Here is a 26,602-nt window from a genome sequence, read left to right as displayed (position 1 = left end):
CACATGCTCGGAAGGATGAGCCAGAAGTGGTCGGTCTTGTAAACTAGCATTTGTAATGGAGAATTAACATACGTGACGTGGCAAATTATGAAATCTCCAAATGCAGCGCACATTCTCTTCTTCTTTAATGGGATAATAATGAAGTTGCTTTGCTGGTGATACTGATGGAGTTATTGCAAACACATTTTCAAAGGCTTTTTTTTTTCTAGTGATATCAAAATTATTATTATTATTTTTTATTTGTGCAAGCACAAGTCACCACAACACCATTATCCCGTAGTTTTTAAGATCAAAGATACAACTATGTTGGTGTCCCTTGCTAATTTTACATTGTATTTTTTTTAAATGTAACTGCCTACCCCCAAACTGTCATTTGAAGTAAAACATACAGTCAAGTATTATTCTCCACATTTTTTTTATTGTGCATTTAAAAAAGAAAACAAATAAAATTAGACATGCTATCTGCCAATAGAATTTGACCAAAAAGTGCATTCTATGCATTCAAAAATATAGAAAATATACCAAATCAAATCATTATTAAACCAAAAAAATTATGTCAAAACAATAACTCCAAGGCCAATAATAAATAACACGTTATCTTCTCCGATTCCGCAACATGTCTGGTTGATGAACATCCGAAAGCATGAAATGAAAAGTGCAAACTGAAAAGCGCTAAATGAAAAACGCTAAAAAAACAGTGCAAATCAACACTCACCAAACTTCTACTAACATGAAAATAGCAGAAGGAGCCCAAAGGGTGGCGCTAAAGAGCTGAAAAGCCAACGTAGTACGTCACTACGTTCGTAATTGTTGGGCAACAATTGTGTGGCCGTGTGTATGCAAGACAAGTTTGGGCCAATGTCCTTTCGAACAAAATTTCACGGTTTTGTTGGCCAACAATCTGTGTGTACGAGGCTTTAGAGCTATGTACATGGTATACCATTCACCATTTGGCAAACTCCCTTTTTAAAGTACAATTTGGTGTACTTTTGTGCACATAATCTGCCATTTTAAGAATAGACTGAATTACAAGCAGTCGATTTTCAATCCTATCAGAAAACATAATTAAGAACTCGATTTAAAATGACTATCCGTTACCTTCATCCTGCTTTTAAATATATGTCAGTCTTCTATATCTTGCAGACTCTGGCCAATCCCTACTGACGACATAATACAAGCATTCGGCAACCACTCGGGCTTAAAGGTAAATTGGGACTAATCCTTAATCCTTCCCATCGACATAGGTCCCCGTACAGCAAACCAAGCCTCCCCCCCTCTTGTCCGGGTTAGCTTCATGAAATACCTTGGTATAATTATTACCCGCTCCCCTGAAGATTTTGTCAGACTCAGTATAGAACCCCTGATTGCGACACTGAAAACCAAAATATAAACGTGGGCTAAACTACCCCTGGGCATAATGGGCCGCATAAACCTGATAAAAATGGTTCTTCTCCCCCAATTCTTATATGTATTATGGCACGCCCCTATCTACATACCCCTTAGAACAGTGATAGCGAACCTTGGCACCCCAGATGTTTTGGAACTACATTTCCCATGATACTCATGCACTCTGCAGTGTAGCTGAGCATCATGGGAAATGTAGTTCCAAAACATCTGGGGTGCCAAGGTTCGCCATCACTGCCTTAGAATCTTTAAGTCCATCAAAGCTATCCTCAATTCGTTTGTGTGGGGAACAAGCCGACACAAATTGTCGTGGCAAACACTGAAAAATCCCACAGACCTAGGGAGCATGGCTTTACCAGATTTTAATCTTTATTATTTAGCAGCACAGTTATCCCACTTGTATTATTTGGACAAGCACGACAAAGATCGCTATATGGCCCTAATTTGTTCCCTCCATGCAGGCACCTACACACACCCCTTTCAAATAATATTCAGGGACCCAACTGACTCCTGGAAACTGGGAAGTCGTAGGGGAATACTACACAATCATTGCAAACTATGGGAAGTGGTGAGACATAGGCTTAAAAACACCATCCACACACTCACATACACCATTGTGGGACAACCCGGGCCTGAGGGAGTTACTTTCCATACCCGATCACAACCTGTGGATCTCCCGGGGGGGTAACTTACCTCTCAGACTTATATCAGGATGGCACTCTGAAATCATTTCAACAGCTCAAGGACGAATTTAACCTTCCCAACTCCATGCTTTTCCATTTCCTCCAGCTCCGCCACGCCCTACAGACCCAATTTCCAGATAACACCCTGAACGTAGAACCTGTTGGCCCCCCTCAACATCTTTATGGGACAGGACCCCTCAAAGCTTATTTTGTTGCTTTGCAATGTCCTTCTGCGACCCACAGCGGCTAAATTGGCCTACGCCCTCAAGAATAGATGGACGAGGGATGTGGGGGCGATGGGGGATGAGGAATGGGAGGACACACTAGATGCCTATAGGAAAGTCTCTACTAAACTCTCTGACCGCCTAACCCAAGTATAGATCATCCACAAAGTATATATGACACCTGGCTGTCTGGCTAAATACAGACCAGACTAAAACCCACTCTGTCCCAGATGTGACAGTCCTTCCAGCACTTTTTTTTCACCTTATTTGGTCATGCTCCGTAATACAAGACTACTGGTCCCATATAGTTAAATTCATTCATGATGAGATGGGATCCCCTCTGACACTATGCCCCAAGCAGTGCTTGCTGGGTGTATTCCCTGACCCAGACTCAGATAAATTCCACATTACCTTCTTGCAGGAATCTATTTACGGCTAGACTGCTGATAGCGAGGAAATGGTTAAGGGCGTCACCTCTGACGTTTCAGGAATGGATATCTGCTATTAACAATGTTTTACTTTATAAAAAGGAAATATATGCTCACAGGGGCTGCCCGGCCAAATATGGGAAAATCTGGGACTCCTGGTTACGCAATGCAGCCACTTGTAATAATGTGCCTGAAGACCCTCAGGTCGTCTAGTATACACCCTCATATGGGACTGCCTCCTATAATGTACATAATTATTGCGCACACCTATGTTTTTGCATTTCTTTTTCGTAAGTCCACGCGGTACACTGAAGACAAACTTTATATTTCTCTGTAAATGCCATTCAAGTATAACTCTCTTTTCCGGTTCTCTTACTTTCTGGATTTATTACTTGCCTGAATGTAATACCAATTCTTTTACTTTGTACATTGTGAAGTCTTCTCCAATAGACACGTTATTTGTAAAAAAAAAAAAAAAAAAAAATATGTATGTCAGTGATTAAGTCTCATTTTGTGTAAAATGCCTCTATTGACGTTTTGCCCCGGCTCCAAGTTCATATTCAGATTATCCCTGGACTAAGTTGTCCATTTGTTTGGTTTTCAGTTAGTAATCTTGCAGTCCAAATTACGTATGGGGTTCATTACCATCATTTATGTTGATAGCCCTTTCTTCACAGTCTGCTTCTGCTGCTAATCTTTTGTAGTCCGTATGAAAAAAGATGATTATAATGCAGGCTCCAATGCTACATAGACCAGCCATTACTAAAGTTGAAACTGTTTAAAAGGAAAGACATACCAACAATTAAATACTGAAGAAGTTGAAATAATCTCACTTAAAGCTGAACTGAAACAGCTAAATACACAGATGAAATACAAGCTGCTTACCTGCCAAAAAATCTGTAGTTCCGTCCAACCAGACCTGAGATTTAAAAGGCTCTGCCACACAGTTGAGCCATTTCTGGAAGGGGACCTGAACTTTCTTTGCTGCAGGTAACACAACTAGCTCTTGCCCCTGAAGATGGACAGTGAGGGACAAGCAGACCTGTTATGCTGCTTTCTGCTCCTATCAGCATGTCCCTCTTCAGAAAAACACTACAAAACAACCTATTGGCTCCTTTTGCTGCTTCTCTCTCCCCTAGTCTGAGCTTACTGTACAGGGACTGCAAGAGGCTGATACCATGTCAAATTCAGGTACTTACACTGGCTGCATTAAAAAATACATTTAATGGTATGTTAGTGAATACAGAGCTGCATTGTTTGTGTATTTTATACTCGCCTGTATTTCAGCATTATGTTAAATGCAAACTCAGCTGCCTTAGTAAGGGGTAGTACTGTACACAACAACTTGATAAAAATAATGTTCTTTAGCAAGGAACATACATTCCACATTAATAATTATGCTACCCAAATTGGTGCATGCTGTAAATTGCCTCCAGCGTTGTTCCCATTTCTTCTTGCTGGAGGCTGCCATTTTGCTGAAGCCCAGAGCCCCTGAGCAGCAGTAAATCTTTAGGCTGTCAGGAGTTTGGTCTCTACAAATTGGGCACAATACCTAAAAATAGAGATCAACAGACCATGTGCAGAGCAGAGTGAGTCCGTATATTACTGGATTTTAACCACTTAAGGACCGAGCCTCTTTCTGAGATTTGGTGTTTACAAGTTAAAGTTATTTTTTTTGATAGATATATATGTGTGTGTGTGTGTGTTTGGGGGTTCTAACACCCTGGAGAATAAAATGGCGGTCGTTGCAATACTTTGTCACACCGTATTTGTGCAGCGGTCTTACAAGCGCACTTTTTTTGGAAAAAATACACTTTTTTGAGTTAAAAAATAAGACAACAGTACAGTTAGCCCATTTCTTTTTAAACTGTGAAAGATAATGTTATGCTGAGTAAATTGATACCCAACAAGTCATGCTTCAATATTGCGCCCGCTCATGGAATGGCAACAAAACTTTACCCTTAAAAATCTCCATAAGCGCCTAATAAAAAATTCTACAGGTTGCATTTTTAGACTTACAGAGGAGATCTAGGGCTAGAATTATTGCTCTCGCTCTACCAATCATGGCAATACCTCACAGGTGTGGTTTGAACACCATTTTCATATGCAGGGGCTGCTCACGTATGCGCTCGCTTCTGTACACAAGCTCGGTGGGACAGGGCATGTTTACATTTTTTTAAATTATTTTTCCTATTTATTTTAACTTTGTTTTTTTTTTGTTTTTTATAGGAATAAAAGTGACATTTTTTTTTTTTTTAAGAACAGTGTAAAAATAAATAAAAAATAAATAAATGCATGGCAGGACCTCTTAAATATGAGATCTGGGGTCAAAAAGACCTCAGATCTCATATTTACACTAAAATGCAGTAAAAATGTGTGTGTGTGTGTGTGTGTGTATATGTGTGTGTATATATATATATATATATATATATATATATATATATATATATATATATATTTTTTTTTTTTTTTTTATGTCATTTGAAAGAAGAAAAAAAAGAAAAAATTTCCCTTTAAGCGATATGGGCGGAAGTGACGTTTTGACATCTGCCGCAGAGACCACTTTTATCTTGAAGCGGACTGCCCGCTGAAGAAGAAGAAACTGGGGTTATGGCAGCTAGCTGCTGCCATAACAATGCTATTCCTCTTCAAAGTAGCAACGTAAAACAATGGCGGGTGGTCCGTAAGTGGTTAAACAGTATCGGCACTTATTTTTAAATGTTTACATATATAATGTGACATTATGAAAGGCGAGGTAATTGATGGACGTTCTGTTTCACCTCGAATGCGTTCATTTGCAGAGAACTAAGGTGGTATCCGGTCTGGGTTTTACCAGCCACCTTGGTAGGGTTGGATCTGGACCAGATTTTGTGGTCCACTTGTGTCCACCAACAGGTGGTATAAATAAAGCAGGACTGGAGCAAAGAATTTCTCTTGGTCTGGGACTCAGGAAGCCAAATCCCTGAGAGAGCTACTTATGTGAAGTTTGCTTTGTAAGTGAAAAGGTTTGCATTATCTGCATTTTGTAGGCGACTGGGAAAAGCCCTTCACCTGTGAATCAGGAATCTGCAATGTTCAGTTAGTGCCTGGATGGAGAGGACTCATTTTCGGTTTTTATTTGTGTTATTTTCATGCAACCTTTTAAAATAAAACTGGCTACAAATCAGATTTTAATAAACCTGCCATCTGGACTACCCTTTTCCCAGGGAAGATGATCCCCTTTGAGCTAACCCCTGACAATAGCTATACCTGCAAAAGGGGCCAGGGTAACGTGATCTAGCAGGACTTAATTTTCTGACTTAACTGGTTCCCGACCAGCGCACGCCGATGTACGTCGGCAGAATAGCACGGGCAATCGTCTCACAGGGCGGCTGAACGAGGAAATGCCGTTGTAAACAGCATCTCCCTGTTCTGCCTAGCAACTAGTGACGCTGATCTCTGCTCCATGTGATTGGAGCAGAGATCAGTGTTCACTAAATTAAAGCCCAGCCCCCAACAGTTAGTAACACACCCCTAGGAACACTTAACCCCTACACTGCCACCCACTGGTTAACCCCTTCACTGCCAGTGTCATTTACACAGGAATCACTGCATTTATATAGCAGTGATTGCTGTATAAATGACAATGGTCCCAAAAATGTGTCAAAAATGTCCGATGTGTCCGCCATAATGTTGCAGTCACAATTCAAAAAAAAAAAAACGCTGATCGCCGCCATTACTAGTAAAAAAAAAAATATTAATAAAAATGCCATAAAACTATCCCCTATTTTGTAAACGCTATAACTTTTGCGCAAACCAATCAATCGCTTATTGCGTTTTTTTTTACCAAAAATATGTAAAAGAATACGTATCAGCCTAAACTGAGTGAAAAAAATGTTTTTATATATATTTTTGGGGGATATTTATTATAACAAAAAGTAAAAAATAATGCGTTTTTTCAAAATTGTCGCTCTATTTTTGTTTATAGTGCAGAAAATAAAAACCGAAGAGATGATCAAATACCACCAAAAGAAAGCACTATTTGTGGGAAAAAAAGGACGTCAATTTTGTTTGGGAGCCACGTCGCATGACCACGCAATTGTCAGTTAAAGCGACGCAGTGCCGTATCGCAAAAAGTGGTCTGGTCTTTGACCAGCAAAATGGTCCGGGGCTGAAGTGGTTGTAAACTAAACTCTGTTACACCATTTGTACCTACAGGTAAGCCTATATTAAGGCTTACTTGTAGGGACTGGAAATATCTCCTAAACAACGACATTGGCACGTGTGCACTGAAGAAGCGGCCTGTTGGTGTCATTTTTTTCAGGGCCCATGCCATGACCGGCAGCCCTCGTACGCATACGTGGGAGTGACGTCATCACGGCTCCAGCCAATCACAGCGCCGGAGCCCACGAATCCAGAAGTAACTCCGGTGCAAGATGTTGATTCTGAGAACGGAGTGTGGGCGGCACTGCATGGCATCGTTCTAAGGTAAGTATTTTTTTTTTTTTTTTTGGAGGTTTACCACCTCTTTAAGTTCCACTTAAAGAAGTATATCTGTTTAAAGATCTACAGTCTTCAAAGTAAATTGATTTATTGGGTTTGTTATGTCCTCATAACAGTATGGCTCCCATAGCTAATGTACTTAGAAAGCCAAGAAAAAAAAAAGTTACAACATACTTGACCAGTCATAAATTTCAATTTGATTCACACCACAGGAAGACAGCGGAGGAGCAGCATAAGGTTTGGCAAGCATCTGAAACAGCACCATGAAGATTATTCCCTGGACCTGGCTTGGGATACAAAAACAAGAATTTCCATTTAGTAAAACCAGTTTTTCCTATTTGCTCTAAAAATATAATTACTGTAAAATTAAGAAGTTTAATTATTTTTAAGGGCCAGCTCACACCACAGTTTCTGCATTCTGAATATGTTTCTGCATACACATTTTTGATGCATTCCAGTGCATTTGTTCCCCTCTTTTCCTTAGCTGAATTGAGGCTATGTGTATTCCAGTGTGTTTTCAATGCATTTTGCTGCATTCTATACAGCAAAAATTGCAACACATGTTATTTATGTTGATTGCACCAGAACACACTGCACTGATGTGAACTAGGGCCATTTAAAATCCATATTTAACACCGTCCATGTGTTTCTGACGCAGAATAAAAAAGCATTGGACTGCATCTGGTGTAAACCAGCTATAAGGCAGTAGAAAGGACAGTCATCAAACATATAATCTAGGTCAGTGGTCACCAACCTTTCAGATGTCATGGACCCTTAAACTCACAATTTTGAATTCCATGGACCACAAATAAAAATTGACATGCCTTATACACACAATGCTCCTGCTCTCTGACCCCCCCCCCCCCCCCCCCACACACACACACGGCATCACGCTGCTGCCTTACACAGACTCATCAGACTCATCAATAGATCTCACCTCCTTACCCAGCTATGTGCTCCAGCTGTGTGCTCCCTCCCACAGTCTGTGGTCAGTGTTGCCATTGGAAGTCCCCTCCTTTACCTCCCACTCTCTGCACTACTCCCATCACTCAGTTCACAGAAGCCGGAAATACAGAGGAGGCATCAGGTATCAGTGCGCATTAAGAACACTGGAAACAATGGGAGGTAAACACCCTCAAACAATGTTGATTTGCGGCAGAACTCTTGGGGACCACCAACAATTTCTTGTGGACCATCAGTGGTCCAAGGACCACTGGTTGGTCACCACTGATCTATGTTACTGCCCAATAAGTGCTGCTAGTATAAAGAGAGATAAAGTTGGTTGATTACAAATGATCTGACAATAAAAGATGTTTCCTCAGTCCAAGATATAAACAGACATATAAGCCCAGTCCTGGTCAAATTTACCCACAGCTAGGAGTCATCTTTAAAAAAACCTAGGCCCTAATACTACACAACCTACATATTACTATATATAGTAGATAGCTGAAAGATATGTAGTTAGGTCATGGTTATATGGGAAACATTTGTACTGGTCATTTTAATAGTCTTTTTTTTAACCATTAATCTAACAATAAAAATATGGAGCAAACATTAGAACAGCTTTAATCTATAAATAACAATGAGGAGGAAGTGACAAATCTTCCCAGGGTTCTTGCATTATGATAGCTGTGCCTGTCTCCCAATGCAGAAAAACCATGGAACTGAAGCTGACAAAATTTGCCTTGAGAAGAGAAGCAACATTTAGGCATGGGGTTTCCCCCACATTCTGATATAGCTACAGTCAGTGCGGAGGCAGGCACAGAAACGGCAGTGCATTTTTAGATAAAGCTAGCACTGACTGACAGCCAATGTTATGGGGAGACAGTCTGAGATAAGTTCACCCTTCTCACACACAGGCAGGACTTGGCTCACCTGTCTCCAGCTGCCAATACGGTCACCTTAGCTGTTATGTTCTAATGCAGTACCGGCTTTATCCATCAATTGCTCTGGAATTTCAGCACCTGCCTCTCCACCACAAAAGCACTCAATAAAATGTTTCCTAGAGAGTTTCTCTGTCACCATAGTGACTAGGAATAGCCCAGACCTGTCCATGCCCATGTCAAAAGTTCATGTCTAGGTTCAATATTAACCTAGTAGTAGTAGTTTGGGGAATCTTATCCTTTTCCACCCAAGAGATGAGTTTGCAGGGATTACCTAATGAGGAGGAGATAGCTGGACAAATTGAGGTGGGGAGTTATACAGTATGGGAGAAGCTGCTGAGAAGTCCTGGAAGTAAGAAGGGAACAAAGGAGCTGGACAGTAGTAGGCCTTGGGGAGGAGTGGAGAGTAAAGTCTGGGTGATATATTAAGACAAGTCAAGACTGGTGATGTAGCTTGGGGCAGAGTTGTAAATGGCTTTGTATTTTGTTGTTAGTATTTTGATATTTATTTGTTGATTGATCAGAAGCCAGTGGAGGGATTGGCAGAGAGGGGTGGCGAACACTGAGTGGTTGGTACAGTAGATAAGTCAAAGTAGCATTCATGATAGACCTACCTCTACACAGGCTATCCCCCCTTCAGTCTATGAAAAGGGAGCAGCAAAAGTCATTGCAAGAGGGAATGACTGGCTTGGTGATTTAATTGGTTAAGTAGGGGCATATTTTGGAGATGTTACGGACATGAAATCTACATAATTATACAGCGACTGGATTTGGGGCTGAAAGGACAGCTCAAAGTTTAGGACTACACCTTGTACCCTGGCATGAGGGGGTGGACTGATAGCTGCATTATTAATTTTGAATGAAAAGGCAGGGATGAGGGCACAGGTAGGCTAATATTATAAGCTCAGTTTTAGAAAGATTTCGTTTAAGGAAATGTGTGACATCCATAATATAGAGATGGTATTGGAAGCCATGGGAGGTTATCAAGTTACCAAGGAAGAAGGACTAAATAGAGAAAAGAAGGTGTCTGAGGACAAAGACTCGAGGGCACCTCTACAAAAAGAGGAAGCAGAGAGGAGACATTTGTAGGCAACACTGAAGGAATGCTGTGATAGGTAGAAGGAAAACCAGGAAAGAGCTAAATGAAGCTGCACATTTTGTAGCTACCTCCAAAATGATGAAAAAAAAGTTATTTGCCCAATGACTAAGATGCAATTTGCTTGGAATTTCTGTGACATAGACAGGAGGGCACTGCTCGTGTCTACCTATGTCATTCTCCTCCCTTCGTACCTCTCTTTTCCCCGACACCGGAGGCCTTTGGGATTGCCAGAACATGGAGGGTCTACAGGTGTTTTTTTGTGCAAGAAACAACTATCTGCCCACTCTACCGATGGGCTTGTGCGACCCAGATCCAGTGCCACAATTACAGCGCAATTACTGTCCTATGGGATTCTATATTACGTTATTTGCACAAGATACAGAGCTTTAACTCAGGTTTTGCGGGCCACACATATACATTATATATATATATATATATATATATATATATATATATATATATATATATATATATATATATATATATATATATATATATTTGGCGGTCCTTCTGGGGGATGCCTGTTTGGTTATGGGGTTGGTGCTGATTCGGTAAAGCTTCTGAAAAAGCTACTAACAATCCGTGAAACATGTAGAACAAAACATTTGAGGACCAGTGACACTCCAATAATTTTGAGGATTGGTATATGTTGATATACTTTGTTTGTTATAAGCATTATATATGATACCTTATCCTCCAGGGGACCCACTTTGTGTCCAAAAATTTTTTTTTTTATTTCTACCATTGTATTGTATACAAATAAATTTAATGTAGATCAATAAATTGTAAAATTTTATTTATGTGCCTATGAAGTCCATTGTTTTCCTTTCTTGAACTTCAATACGTGTATTCTCTAGGATGTGGCACAGCTAAGGTTTTGGTGCTCATTAGCCACCTTAGGCACCAAACTAATTTATTCTAACTCACTGTAGGGTTGTAACCAAGTATTTATAGTGCCTCGAAAAAGTATTCATAACCCTTGAAATTTTCCACATTTTGTCATGTTACAACTAAATAGTTTTCAACATTTTTTACAAATAAATATGTGAAGCGTGGCATGCATTTGTATTCAGACCCCTTTACTCTGATACCCCTAGCTAAAATCTAGTGGAACCAATTGCCTTCAGAAGTCACCTAATTAGTAAATATAGTTCACCGGTCTATAAGTTTATCTCAGTATAAATACAGCTGTTCTGTGAAGCCCTCAGAGGTTTGTTGGAGAAATTAAGTGAACAAACACCATCATGAAGGCCAAGGAACACACCAGACAGGTCGGGATAAAGCTGTGGACAAGTTTAAAGCAGGGTTAGGTTATAAAAAAATATCCCAAGCTTTGAACATCTCATGGAGCACTGTTCAATCCATCATCAGATGCAAACCTACCAAGACATGGACATCCACCTAAACTGACAGGCCGGGCAAAGAGAGCATTCATCAGAGAAGCAGCCAAGAGTCCCATGGTAACTCTGGAGGAGCTGCAGAGATTCCACAGTTCAGGTTGGAGAATCTGTCCACAGGACAACTATTAGTCATGCACTCCAAAAATCTGGCCTTTATGGAAGAGTGGCAAGAAGAAAGCCATAAGAAGTCCCGTTTGCAGTATGCAAGAAGCCATGTGGGGGACACAGTAAACATGTGGAAGAAGGTGCTCTGGTCAGATGAGACCAAAATTTAACTTTTTGGCCTAAAAGCAAAATACTATTTGTGGTGGAAAACTAACACTGCACATCACCCTGAACACACCACCCCCACCGTGAAACATGGTGGTGACAGCATCATGTTGCAGGGATGCTTTTCTTCAGCAAGAACAGGGGAGCTAGTCAGAGTTGATGGGAAGATGGATGGAGCCAAATACAGGGCAATCTTAGGAGAAAACCTGTAAGCGTCTGCAAAAGACTTGAGACTGGAGTGGAGGTTCCCCTTCCAGCAGGACAACAAACCTAAAATGTACAGCCAGAGCTACAATGGAATGGTTTAGATGAAAGCATATTCATGTGTTAGAATGGCTCAGTCAAAGTCCAGAACTAAATCCAATTGAGAATCTGTGGCAAGACTTGAAAATTGCTGTTCACAAATGCTTTCCATCTAATCTGACAGAGCTTGAGCTACTTTTCAGAGAAGAATGGGTAAAAATGTCACTCTGTAGATGTGCAAAGCTGGTAAAGACATCCCTAAAATTACTTGCAACTGTAATTGAAGCAAAAGGTGGTTCTACAAAGTATTGACTTAAGGGGGCGGAATACAAATACAAGCCACACTTTTCACATATTTATTGGTAAAAAATGTTGAAAACCATTCATTGTTTTCCTTCCACTTCACAATTATTTGCCACATTGTGTCGGTCTATCACATAAAAATTGCAATAAAAGACATTTACATTTTTGGTTGTAACATGACAAAATGTGGAAAATTTAAATGGGTACAAATACTTTTTCAAGGCACTGTAACCTGTCGAAGCAATACATTTTGTAACCACTTAGTTAGTTAGTTTTTACGTTACTTTTATAATGTCATAAATATTGTAGCCTATATATAGTATGAAACATTGGTTGTTCTTTCCTTTTGAGTAGTCATTAACACACAGGTAAAGAATGTCACTGTGGTATAGCTAATCACTTACTGTCACTTACCCAGAAATAAAGGCCAAACCTGTCGAACTTCCTTCTCCAACTGGGTAGGAACACTCCACCGCTAGCTCCATTGCAATTGGATATTGTCCAAAACAAAAAAAGCCCAGACAAAAAGATATAATTGCCAACAGAACAGGTTGGTTCCTCAAATTTGATATCTAGGTATAAAAACACCGCTAGTCAGATACAATCACAAGGCATATTGGAAACAAGATATTACATTTTCTAAACACACGTGTGTGTGTGTGTGTGTGTGTGTGTGTAGGCTTCCATTCTGTAATGATCACATTTTATTTTTTCACTTGTCACATACATCTGCTCTGAAGTGAATGAGTGGTGATCTCCCCATTCCTACCAAAACTACCATAAATTGGCTATTTCCCAGTTTCACCTACTGTAGGCACTGTGCTTCAATGGCTTCCTGTAGTTGTCACCAGAGGTCTCCCTGATTTTTAAGTCTGCAATCAAAGGAACCTCCGAAGAATTAATATTTTTTACCTCTCCTGCATTCATACCATACTGCCCTACCAAACCGTTGGCGCTATATAAATCCTGTATAATATTATTACTACTTACTTTTGCACTAGGTCATTGCTATTTGTCCAGGGTGCTTTCCATTTTTCTGTTATCACTGTATGTTTGTTATTCTTACCTTACTATTTGTTTGCTGTGTTCACCTACTTACTTTTTACCTACATTTGTTGCACTGTTTTTACACAGTACAATACTTGTTGCACCTATTCTGGAGTTCTTATCTACAACTCCTATTTCTGGTTATACCTCACTAACATGATTCCTGCACTGGTTTCATGAAAAGAACAGAATGTCCTTTTTTCTGCCCATACTGAAGACCAAATGGAGTTTTTCCATCAGCCTCAAAAATCCTATTTTGTGTATGGCTAACCTAACTTTCAAAAACCCCAAGTTTAGAAAAAAAAATATTTTTCTTTGCATTTTCTCAAATCTGGTTGAAGGAAGCAGGTGTATCCTCTTAAAGATCACGTGCATTGTTTTCTACACTGGACAAATAGGCTCATCCTTTGTGAACTGCATCTGGGTTGTTACAGATTTTTTTGGATTTACTAGGCTGCCTGATAAGCATTTCTCACAGCAACCATTGGCATCAGGGATTTCCTAAAGACATGAGATTATGGAAAAGTGGTGGATTTGGTGGTAAACAGCTCTTGTCTTTGGAAAGCAGTAAATGACTGTTGGCATCCTGTAGCAAATCATTCACTAAAACGAAAAGCAATCAATCGAGGCACCGCGTCTTCCAGACTTCTGAAGTCTAGATCCGCCAGCTGCCTTGACTGATGGCATTCTCAGTGAGCCACAGGCGGTCGCTCCCCGCCTCTTCACAGCTCAGCACTCCAATGAGCATGGAGGAACAGAGCAGGAGCGATGCTGACCGACAGTCAGCATCGCTCTGCTAGGGGAGGACTGAGAACCGAGCCATCGGCAGTGTCTAGTGGCTCAGTTCTCAGTGCAGAGATGGCAGGGGACAGCTGCAGCAACGGCCTGATGCTGCATCCACCTAGGTAAGTATAAATAGCTCAAAAATGCAAAACCCGTATTTCTTTTTTTAATAAGTCCCAATGTTTGAGGAAATATGACTTCTCAATAAAAACAGTCTGATAGGTGTAGGTCCACACAAAGGAAAGTGCTGGAAAGAATCCGTCAACAAGAAGAAAAAGTTCACACTGACTCTTACCCCAATGAGTGGACTACTTAATCAAAAGCAGTCAAACACGCTTGAAAATCCTCTACTTAGACTGCATGAACACGAATAGGATTCTAAAACAACGCAGTAAAAAGCGCATTTCAATCCAATAAAAACGATCAATGTTTCCATCCAGTGTGATGGCCGGTTGACAAGCTTGGCAACGTCACGTAACCCAAGCTATTTTCTATTATTTTAAAATGCTCGCCAGAATTTAGCAGACTGTATTCAGCAAGCATTTGAAGTATTCAATAAACATGATTACATTAAAACAAAATAAATGCACAATAACTAGTGTTTTCATTACATCTTTTATTTAAAGGCTTAAGGCTTATGCACGCAGGACTTTTTTACAGCTGCTGTTAGGGGCATCTGACATTTTTTTAACTGCCTCTAAATGCCCTTTCATGTTAGCCTATGTGTCCATGCACACAAAGACTTTCAGAGGCTTTTGGAGGCATAAGCGTTTAGGGATAGTAGAAAAAAAAAATGACAGACTGTGTGTGTCCAGGAGCAGAGGCTGTTGAGCTGTAAAAACACAGCTAAGCGCTTTAACAAGCTTCAGCCGCATTTGGTGTTTTTACATTATAGGGAGTGTTTTTACTGAAAAAAAGCCAAAAAACGCTAACGCCAAAGAACATGGAAAAATGCCCATAAACGATATTCATAAACGCGGCTAACAGCGCATTTTTAACGCTGCTTTTTTCTTCAAACATCCTGTGTGCATGAGGCCTTAGTCCACCTTTTCAAAAAATGTGTAAATGCATCAACATTGATCTCATAATCAGTTTGCATTGTAAAATCTCGTTTTTTTTCCTATTAAAATAACAAACATGTTATACTTACCTGCTCTGTGCAGTGGTTTTGTACAGGGAAGCCCAGATCTTTCTCTTTTCAGGTCCCAGGCTGGAGCTCCTGGCCCCTCCTGTTGAGTGCCCCCACAGCAAGCAACTTGCTATTGGGGCACCCAAGCCGAGCAACAGCTCCGTGTGTCCATTCAGACACAGAGCTGCAGTTCGGCCCCACCCCTCTCTTTCTCCGGATTGACTGAGTTTGATTGACAGCAGTGGAAGCCAATGACCCCACTGCTGTGTCTCAACCAATCAATAGAGGGAGTCTCGGATGGCCAAGGCATTCGTGGACATCTCTGGATAGAGATGGGGCTCAGGTGAGTGTTAGGAGGGCTGGTGCACACAGAAGGCTTTTTATATTAATGCATAGAATGCATTAATATAAAAAACCTGCCTTTACAACCCCTTTAATAATTGTTTGCATTAAAGCCTGCAGAGCATTGCACCCCCAATTGGTGTGCTGTGCAATGCACAGGCTCTTTCAATGGATTCCTACCCAGCCTAGGCTCTGTACCTGGCTGGAGAAAGTGTAGCTGAAATACAGACTAAAGAGGGAAGAGGGAAAGCAATAATGACAAATGGGACTTGTAGGAACTTAACACAGACCTAGATGATGCAGTTGTGCGCTAAATGAAATTAATCAAAGGATTCCCCTGAAAGGTGCAACCACAATAGATGGGGGGGGGGGGGGGGGGTTTGCAGATGGTATATGCAACAATGTTTCATGTTAAACCCCTAAATAAAAGGTAAGACAATAATACGTACCACAGCAAATGCTGTTAATGACAATGCTGTCAAAGCAAAACATATTTTGACAACTTCTGTAAACTTCTTTGTCCGGTCAACATAAAGGCCAAATACCAGAGCTCCAATAGCCCCTGCAAGAATGAACAGAGCCCCACACAAACCCGATATATACTGCAAAACAATGAAGTTGAAAAGTTCAGGATCATAAACACGAAGTGTAAAAACAAACATTTATGTGAAATATGTCACCACGTCAAAAACCTGTCTACCTATCAATTTTAATAGATCCAGCACGCCCTAATATGTGCTTCACACTTTTAACCTGTGTGATCCACCCACTTTATGTCCTGACTGATTTCCTGTGAAGCTTCTGTGAAAGTCCATCAGGATGTGACATGTAAAGCTTTTGGATGCTTTGACATCATCACACAGATGGGCAAAGTTGCACACAGCCCATCGGGAACCCGATACACAGGGCCAAAAGAGTGAATGCAGGTTGATCAGTACCTAAAGTGTATTTCGCACATGATACATGTGAGTGGATTTTTACCATATTTAACAAAGATGAATATAGCATTAAGGCCCATACACACGATCAGACTTTTTGACAACAAACATGCAAATTAGCTGTTTTGGAGCAACATCCGACCGTGTGTACGCTCCATCGGACAAACTTTTTTGGTTTTCATCAGACTTTTGTTGGCTGTGCGAACGGACAAACTTTCTGGCAACAAAAGTCCGATGGAGCAAAGTCTGATCGTGTGTACAGAAAACCAAAGGACTTTTGTACAAAAATACAAACAGGCATGCTCAGAACCAATGCAAAAGATCAGACAACAATACAGAAGTTGACCAAAGGTGGCGGTAAAGAGCAGAAAAAACATGATTTGGTGAAAGTTGGCTGAAAAAGTCCTGCTGTGTGTATGCAATACAAGTTCAGGGCCGACGCCCTTTGTATAAAAATCCAAGGGAAAGTTTGGGCAAAGTCCTATCGTGTGTATGAGGCTTTAGATGTTCTCTTCTTGTGTTTATGAGACCATAGAGCTCGAGCCTCCTTGTGGGTGTTGTCAGCCAGACTGGGATGTTCCAGACTTGGGGAATGATGTTTTTAATATTGTCCATTGTGGTGGTTTAACACCCTGGGCAGATGCTATCCTATGCATGCAGTTTGTAACCTCCTGTAACCCAAGAGGTCAACATGTGAGGGTAAGTGTTCAACAATTTATCACGAGTGTAGGTTGTTAATCTCTGAAGTGTTTTGTGGAGAAGACATAAGGACACATAGAATTGGATTTACTGCAGCCATTTGTTTTATTAGAAACTAGTTTTGTTTCAAATCTATATTCACAAGAGTGTATTGAGTTTTTTAGGCAATTCATGGTGAATGTGTTCTTTTTTTCACATTTGTTTTTTACATTGAGATAAAGTTTGTTTGCACATTCCTCACAAGTTTACACCAGGATTTGTTTTCTTGTGTATTATTTTTTTTTAGCATCCTTGTTTTCACTGCATTTATTTGCATAAATATCCTGTTTATTAAAAGGCAGACATTATGTTTCTGGTACAAAACGTGGTTATGAAGTTATTTACATATGAAATACGTGCGTTTTTAAAGGTTTTGAGTATGTTTCAATACTAAAAAATGAACAGAGCGAATGAAAGCATAAAAACCTTGCCTAAACCCCATCCCACCCACATGCATGCACTCATCAGGAAAGGGCTGGAGAACTTAGGTTGGCCATATATTATAGAATTGTCTTATTCAATTTCCTTTAGATTTACCTATTTAACTATGTAGAGCAAGGGCCTGATTGTATACAAACTGAAAATATTTAGGATGGACCTCATGATATATGGTTTTGGTAAATCTAAAGGAAAACTGTATAATGTATGGACAACCTTAGGCATCATATTGTGTGCCCTGATACCGGAAAATTGTATACTTACCTTTCCGTAATTTTCCTTTCCTGTCGCATCTTCATGGCAGCATACACTCTGGGTTGTGACTCCGCCCCCACAACCTGATAGGACCACATAGCTATAAGATGAAGATACGCCCTCCGCCCCGGTATTCTCTGTATATATGAATCACCTTTGTGGGTTTGATATTGTATGCTGCCATGAAGATGCGACAGGAAAGGAAAATTACGGAAAGGTAAGTATACAATTTTCCGGTATCAGGGCACACAATATGATGCCTAAGGTTGTCCATACATTATACAGTTTTGCATCATGGCAGCATACACTCTGGGGATTAACTCACAGACTGGGTGGGAGATGCAAAGGTAAACGTTTATTAGCAAGGAATAGAAGAGTTGGCTTGAATAATGGACTTTCCCAATTCTACTGTTGATAGCGGAGCTGAGTCCACCTTGTAGTGAGAGATAAAGGTGTTCCTGGAGGACCAAGTGGCCGCTCTGCAGATGGTTTCCGCTGAGACCCTACAATACGCTGCCCAGGAGGTGGCCACTGCTCTGGTGGAATGAGCCCTCAGGTCTTCAGGAATTTGCAACTCACTCAGCAAGTAGGCCTTCACCAACCAGGAGGCAATGGTTTGGGCCGACGCTGCTTGACCTCTCCTAAGGCCATAGGGAATGATGAAGAGGTTTTCCGATCTTTTAAAGGATTTGGACAGGGAAAGATATTTTATGACGTTGCCCCTTACATCCAGAGGATGAAGGTCACCCTGGTCTGTGTTAAGAGCTGGCAAGTTGATTTCCTGGTTGAAGTGAAAAGAGGATGCCACCTTTGGGATAAAGTGATCCAAGGGTCTTAGAACTACCCTGTCTGGATGAATGATCAGATACGGCTTCTTAATCAGTAATGCTTGCATCTCTGAAACTCTCTTCGCTGATGTGATTGCGACCAGGAAGGTGACTTTTAGTGTCAGGTGCCAGAGGGAGATGTTTTCCAGCTGAAAACAGGGTTCTTTGGATAGTACCTCTAAGATGACTGATAGGTCCCATGTTGGAAAGGAAGGCTTCCTAGGTGGTCTTAGTTTAAGACAGGCCTCCTGAAATTGCATAACAAGGGGATCGTGAGCCGATTTAACCCTTGTCAGGGCGGATAGAGCTGACACCTGAACTTTCAGAGTACTAGAGCTAAGACCTTTGTCTAAGCCTGATTGCAGGAACTCTAGGATCAGAGGAGCCGAAAGGGAGGACAGATCCCGGCCAAGGTCCTGAGAGAAGGCAACAAACTTCTCCCAGACCCTGCGGTAGGTGCAGTTGGTGGTAGGTTTTCTGGCCTGGAGCAGGGTATCAGCTACCTTCTGGGAGCAGCCCTGACATAGATACCTAGCCCTCTCAGCGCCCAAGCCATCAAGTGCAGCTTCCCCGAATCTGGATGTAGTAGCTGGCCCTGGAAGAGCAAGTCGGCTGACAGGGGAAGAGCAAGAGGGTCTGCCGTGCCCAGTTGTAGGAGGGTGGTGAACCATGGCCTCCTGGGCCAAAAAGGAATCACTGCTATCACCAATGCCGTTGATCTCTTGAGCCTTAAGAGAAATCTCGCTATCAAGGGAGTCGGAGGGAAGATAGACCAGTGATGGAAGTTCCATGGATGCTGGAGGCAATCTGTCCCCTCCGCTAAGTGAAAGGGAAACCTCGACAGGAACCTTCGGCATTAGGAGTTTGCCGGAGTCGCAGCAAGATCTATGTCTGGTTAACCCCAGGTCTGGCAGATGAGGGAGAAGGCCTGAGGGCTCAGGGACCACTCGTTGTTGGAGGCGAACTCCCTGCTAAGCTTGTCGGCTAAGATGTTCTCGACCCCGGGATGTAGGTCGCCCTCAGGTCTCACAGGTTCAACTGTGCCCATTCAATCACAGGGAGAACTTCCTGCATCATGGAGGGACTCCTGGTCCCCCCGTCTGTTTATGTAGGCAACAGCAACCTTGTTGTCCATCCTTAAGAGGACCTGCTTCCCCCTTAAAAGGGAGCTGAAGGCCAGGAGAGCCTGGAGGGCCGCCCTCATCTCCAGCACGTTCGATACCGAGTCCCGTACTTCGAAAGGCCAACGGCCCTGCGCTGCATGGGACTGGTAGTGGGCTCCCCAACCTTCTAGACTGGCGTCCGTGGTCACTACCTCCTGAGGAGGGATGACTATGTGTTTGCAATTGTTTAAGTTGTGGGGACGAGTCCACCAACGCAATGAGCGCCTGACTGTCTCAGAGATCCAGATCGTCTGGGTCATGGATGAACCATCCCACTGATGTAGGAAGGAGTTCTGCAGAGGTCTGGTGTGCCACTGAGCCCAACGGACCATAGGAATGGTCACTGATAAGGAGCCTAGAAGGCTGAGGCATACTCTGGCCAACAGGGATCTTGCTAGAATGGCCTTCTTCACCTTCCGGACCAACAGGGAAGACTTCTCCGGCAGCAGCTGCACTGTATTCAACTGGGTATCTAGTTGGGCTCCTAAGAAGATCATTCTCTGGGTGGGCCGAGTCTGGCTCTTCCCCCAGTTTATGAGCCATCCCAGATTCTGCAGAGTGGAGACGAGGATCTTTCGATGCTGTAACAGCGACTCCCGGCTGTCTGAGAGGAGGAGAATATTGTCCAGATAATGGTGGACTCGCAGCCCCCTCTCCCTCAGATGCGTGATAACGGGAAAAAGGACCTTTGTAAAGGTCCTGGGAGCCGTAGAAATTCCAAACGGAAGACTTCAGAACTGAAAGTGTCTGTGGTTTAGCAAAAAACTGAGGAACTTTTAGAGTTCTGAATGGATAGGGATATGGAGGTAGGTGTCCTGTAGATCTATGGAGAGCATCCAGTCCCCCAGATTTATGGCCTGGAGGATAGACTGAAGGCTCTCCATTTTGAATGCTTCTACCTAGATAGAGCAGTTTAAGTTTAGATCCAGGACTGGACGTAGGTCCCCCGATTTATTTTTTACTAGAAATAGAGGGGAATAGAACCCCCCAACTCTTTGGGATAGGGGCACCTCGGTAATTGCTTTCTTTTGGAGCAGATCCTGAACGTATCGGGTCAAGGCTAACCTCTTTTGCCGGGATGACGGGAGAATTGTTGGGCAAAAATGGTCCCCCGGGGGAAGTCACCTGAATGACCGCCTGTGCCCGACGTGAACGGTGGTTAATGTCCAGGGGTCGCTTATTGTTTCCGCCCAGACCAGCCTGAACTTTGAGAGTCTGGCCCCCCACCACTGCTGGCTGGGTGGACGCACATTCAAAAGGACTTCTGGTCAGTAGATGCCGGGGTCCTGGGCTTCGGGAACCTCAGGAAGGACGTTTGGAGGGGCCTTCCAGTACTCCCTACCAGGCCTGTAGGACTTGGCATCCCTGTACCTGTCCGGGAGGTTACGCTTAAAGGGAGGAGGCCTCTGAAGCTTTGGCTTTCTATCCGAGGGGATAAGCCCTGATTTTCCGCCAGTGACCTTAGAAATAGCAGAGTCCACTTTTGCGCCGAAAAGGTTCTCGCCATCATACAGGATGCAGCACCAATTGGACTTGGAAGCAGGATCTGCCGCCCAGGGTTTGAGCCAGAGAGCCCGTCTGGCCATTACCGAGGACAACATAGCCCTAGATGCAGACTTAATAGCATCCACAGATGCCTCTGCCACAAAATCCCCTGCAAGGCTTAGTTCTTGCAGGGCCCTAACTATCTGGTCCTGATCAGCGCCTTGGATACAAGCTTTTCTGTGCTTGCTGACCAACTGGCAATAGCCTTACCCACAGCTGCAAGAACCACTGCTGGCCTGCATACGCCTCCTGCTGCTAGGTAAGCTCTTTTGAGATCAGTATCGATCTTCCTATCCAGGACGTCCTTGAATGACACAGCGTCCTTGATAGGGAGCGTAATGAGGCCAGGCGCATGAGGGATGCATCCACCACTGGCGGGGACACGAGAGATTTAATTTTAGCCTCCTTTAGAGGATATAGTTTGGCAAGCCGATTGTTGAGACTTGCTTTCTTCTCGGGTCTTTACCACTCGTCTCTGATAAGTTCCTCCAACTCATCAATGAAGGGGAAGGCTTTGGGTTCTCTTCAGGTTCGGGAAATATTTTCTCCTTTTGGGTTGGGCCTCCTGGGGTTCCTCCCAGCTAATGGCCCCCTTCACTGACCTCACAAAAGGCTCTATTAGGGAGAAGTCAAAGCCCACTGAAGCCTCTAGTTCTTCCTCATCTTAAGGAGAATCATGCTCTCTGGAAGTACTTGGGGGAGCCGGCGAAGCACCCCGTGGAGATAACTCCGTGTCCGGAGCGACACGTGGGGCAGAAGACTCTGTGAGCTCTCTATGTTCTTGCCCTTTCTCTCTGGTGGCTTCTTCCAAGCACCTGCGGCATGCCAACATATCTGGAAGGGCTATGGCCCCGCATACCCAGCAGGTATTTTCAGAAGGATGGGAGTGGCGTGCTGGTGAATGGCACCTCCGGTCAGGGGATCTTCTTCGGCGGGAATGGCTGCGCCTTGAATGAGACCTGGAGCGACTCCTTCTGTGACTCCCTTTCCCTGAGCGACTTCCTCCACCCGAATGGCTCCGCCTATGACCAGAGCGGCTTCTTCTATGCGAGGAATCTCTGCAAGATGATCTTGCGGACCTGATGGGGCTAACCATTTAGGTAGCGCTAGTGCGTCCTGCTCTCTTTTTCGATCTTCTCTACTTACCAAACTCCTCCCCTCTTACCTATTATGCTGGTGGTGATCTGCTGGAGCAGTGATCTCCATGGATAGGGAACAGAGGAAGCCTGAAGACACAGGTAACATAAAAAGGGTAAGGAAGATAAAGCCATAACAGAAACAAGAAAAAGAGAGAAGAAAAATACAGGGGAGATACTTACCAAACAGAGAGGCAACACTGGGGCAGAAAAAACAGAAATGCAGCAGTCATGAAATTCAGCTGAGCACAAAAAACAGGCAAAAAAGGCATCTGCGTTAAAAAAAGGCATCTTCCCCTTTTAAAATTGGAGCCAGGGTCATGTCCCGCCCGCACATGCTCAGTAGCTTGTCCATCTTGGAAAAGGGAAAAGACATAGATAGACATACACAGGCTGCCCAAAGTTCACAGTGAGCATGTGCAAAGCGACAGAGTGACCAGGAAGAATGCTGATGCTGCTGTGGGACTACAGAGTTCAGCAAAAGGAAGTAAAATATGGCAGAGAGGCAACACTGGGGGAAAGGCACCAGACAACCTAAGGTGACAAGAGATACTGAAGCTAGAGAGTATGCTGTCAAGCTGCAGACAGAGTGACACCAGGGAGGAACAGGAAACCGGAGACCACCGCAGGTACTAAGCCTGTTTAAGGCTTAAAGACCAATCTTTTTATTATATGCCTTCAGCCTGTTTAAGGCTTACTTCCAACGGCTATAGAGGCAATGCTCTGTTTGCAGAGAAAAAGTATTCATACCCCTGAGATAACCAGAGTGGGGTTCCTTCCATTTAGCTTCCTTTAGAGGCTGTACCGGTAAGGACTTCCACCCAGGAGAGGCTATAACCTGGCTGGGGCGAAGCGGTAAGAGGGTGATGATCCGTGCGGTCCCAACAGGTGAGGAAAAATAAGAGAATACCGGGGCGGGGGGCTTATCTTCATCTTATAGCTATGTGGTCCTATCAGGTTGTGGGGGCGGAGTCACAACCCAGAGTGTATGCTGCCATGATGCGACAGGAAAATTAGTTACTGAGCATTTTAAAGCGAACCTGTCTTTTCCAAAAAAGGCAAAGCATGGGCCAATCATCAAGCGCTAGCGCTTTCATATTGTCTATAGATCTGTAAGCTATGACTTGAAGGACTCATGGGTTAAAAGGGACAGTTGCTTCTGCTCCTAGAGGTCTGGGGGAGAGTTTTTGTGCTCTAGGCTTACCAATTAACTTCCTGATGGGAAGTTAATTGGTAACTTTGCTCTGCTCTTTAAGGTGGACTGACCCTTTCAGGAGCTTTAAATCACTAAACAGTTTGCATAAGTAAATAAATTAAACAAAAAACAAAAAAGATCAATCTGCTTACATTTGGATATCCTCTGAAGCACAGTATTTGTTCCAAGAATGAATTAAAGGCTGTAAAGATACCCAGGCCTGCTCCAAAGCAAATCATTAGGATAATGTATGCTTTGTTTTTCAAGAGCTAAAAAACACAATATATATTGTAAATGACACAGTGTTATTGCACATTAATAAATAACTTCAATATGCACCAGTTCTAGCAAGTAGGCCTCCTTGGCATGTAGCTCTCATGTGAACATCTATGCAAAGACTGAGCAATCCAAACAAATATATTTTTAATACTATCTGTATTTAGTGGTATTTTAAAGGAAAACCTTGCTTAAAAAATAGGGAGGCTGCCCCTATTTACATTTCCTTCAAAAAGTACTTTATTCTGACCAAGTGGATCCACTACTTCATAAAACACTGACTAGAAACAGGGGTTGATTTACTGAAACTGGCGAGTACAAAATCTGGTGCATGTCTACATAGAAAGCAATCAGCTTGCAGGTTTATTGTCAAAGCTTAATTGAAGAAGCCATATTTAGAAGCTGATTGGCTCTATGCACAGCTGCACCAAATTTGCACTCTTCAATTTTAGTAAATCAACCCCACCATTCTTATTTCATTTGCTGCATGCTTTTTTAGTCAGCGATTCTATCCATATTTTTTCTTAAAACAGTGGACTTCCTTTAAAGAGGAAGTAAACCCTGATGAGTTTACTTCCTCTTTCATTCCCTGCAAAGGCAAAGCATAATGGACTACTATGCATCGCATAGTAGTAGTCCATTATGTGTCACTTACCTGACACAGGAGCCAGCGAAGTCACCGCTGTCCCCTGTAGTCCGGCGCATCCATCTTCTCGGTGGGGTCTTGCTGCTCCGCCGCTGTCATTCGGCGAGGACGTCACTCCCGCACTCACCTAGTAGTCCTGTGAATAACACACTTCCTGTCCCTGGGTGGCTACACTCATCTCTCCACTGTATCTGTAAAGGGAGCCATTGGTGCCACCCAGGCTGGACTTTAAACATGTCTGGCTTTGTTCATCTCCATTACATGAAAGGTAATGGGATTAGTGGTTTAACAAAATAAATAAATAAATTCTCCCATTTATTCTGAACAGCATAGATGAATAAATCTACAGCCCTGGCAAGTGTATTTTGATGGTTGTTACCAGCAGCTGGCAGAACACTCAAACAAGGCTTGCATTTAATTCCATGAAAAAAAAAAAAAAAAAAAAAAGTTTCTGGCCTTATCCTTCTACAAAACTCGATTGAAAAATGTACTTTTGTTGAACTAAGTGGTGCCGACAGGGTTCCTCATTAAATTAATTCGGGTCCCTGCAGCAGAAATCAGACAAAATTTGATCTGTGTATGGCCAACTTTAAAGCAGAAGATTACCAAGATATCACTGGCCTTCTAACTGGTTCCTTGCTGAGCATAATGTTTCATATTCCAAACAATATACCACTCTAGTACATGATAACTTGCTTCAATGCAGACTAAAAAACTCAGCTGGATCTTTTTGCATTCACTAAACACTATTTTCTATATTTTTTTATTTTAAAGTTGTAACTAACCACATCTTAACAGATCAACTATGTATTTCTAATACTAGTAAATGTGACACATTGACACTACCTGCATGGAGTTTTCATGTTCTCCCTGAGTTTGCATGAAATTCAGGTGCCTATTGTTTAAAAAAAGTATGGGAATTTAATTTCAGACAAATGTGGGTATTTTGACCTATAGGCTTCAATATGAGACCCTGACAGAATGCGAGAAAGTATGTGTTATGTGCATTTTTCAGCCACCCGCATAATAAAGCTCTATGGGGAAAGAAATGTACAATCCAGACCCAAAGAAGACACATCGTTTCTAAAATACGAAAAAATAAAGGAAAATAAGATCTCCTGAATAGGCTACGTTCAAGTGTGAATGGGGCCTTAGCTGTAGGTTTTTGATGCAATAAAGTGAAAGAAAATATCTGGTTGCTATTTTGTTCTTTCTCTAGTTTTCATAAATGAACCCATTGCTGGGGTATTGTCCCCACTACATACCTGTTTTAAACCAGCAAAGAATGGCTCAGAGGTGGAATGCATTGCACTGGCTGATGGTGGTGTTGGAGGAGCTCTATCACGAATTCCCGCTGTTGCTAATATGCAAGCAAATACAGCGGGTATGCCATAGACACCAATCTTAAAAAATAAATAAATAAAAGAAGTTACCTATCAATAAAATGTCTCTAGTACAGAACTGCTGAGAATGAAAAAAAAAAAAGTAGTTTCACTTACTACTACTGGAATGTATTGAACCTCAGAAGCAATTACGGGTGACAGTACATTTGCAAAAAATATGCCAAACGGATTTGCTATGTAAAATAGAAAATAAAAGGTTACTCTGTAAATAGTCTGAATTCATGTGTTTGAGTAATCATTCATGGTTTAGGCTTCAATTTGGACTTTGTGAATAGCAACATAGGAAGAAAGTACACGTTTCAGTTAGTGAGGTAATTGAATT

At 42.3% G+C, this 26,602-nt stretch overlaps 1 protein-coding gene across 1 annotated transcript in view; it reads right to left on the bottom strand.

Annotated features, from left to right (window-relative positions):
- Positions 1 to 396: 396 nt before the first annotated feature.
- SLC49A3 (solute carrier family 49 member 3) overlaps positions 397 to 26,602 on the bottom strand; it is a 56,232-nt gene continuing 30,026 nt past the window's right edge. Inside the window, exons 4-10 of the mRNA XM_077475395.1 lie at positions 26,377 to 26,453; positions 26,143 to 26,280; positions 24,108 to 24,224; positions 16,170 to 16,322; positions 12,834 to 12,991; positions 7,396 to 7,508; positions 397 to 3,513 (exon numbers count right to left, since the gene is read on the bottom strand). Coding sequence (XP_077331521.1) covers positions 3,365 to 3,513; positions 7,396 to 7,508; positions 12,834 to 12,991; positions 16,170 to 16,322; positions 24,108 to 24,224; positions 26,143 to 26,280; positions 26,377 to 26,453 — 905 coding nt within the window. The 3' untranslated portion in view covers positions 397 to 3,364. The remainder of the gene's footprint in view (positions 3,514 to 7,395; positions 7,509 to 12,833; positions 12,992 to 16,169; positions 16,323 to 24,107; positions 24,225 to 26,142; positions 26,281 to 26,376; positions 26,454 to 26,602) is intronic.

Source organism: Lithobates pipiens, unplaced genomic scaffold (genome assembly GCF_037356315.1).
Source record: "Lithobates pipiens isolate NorthernLeopardFrog02 unplaced genomic scaffold, aLitPip1_a1.2 Scaffold_13, whole genome shotgun sequence".
In the NCBI taxonomy this organism is placed as follows: Eukaryota; Metazoa; Chordata; class Amphibia; order Anura; family Ranidae; genus Lithobates; species Lithobates pipiens.
This window is presented reverse-complemented; position numbering and strand designations above follow the sequence as displayed.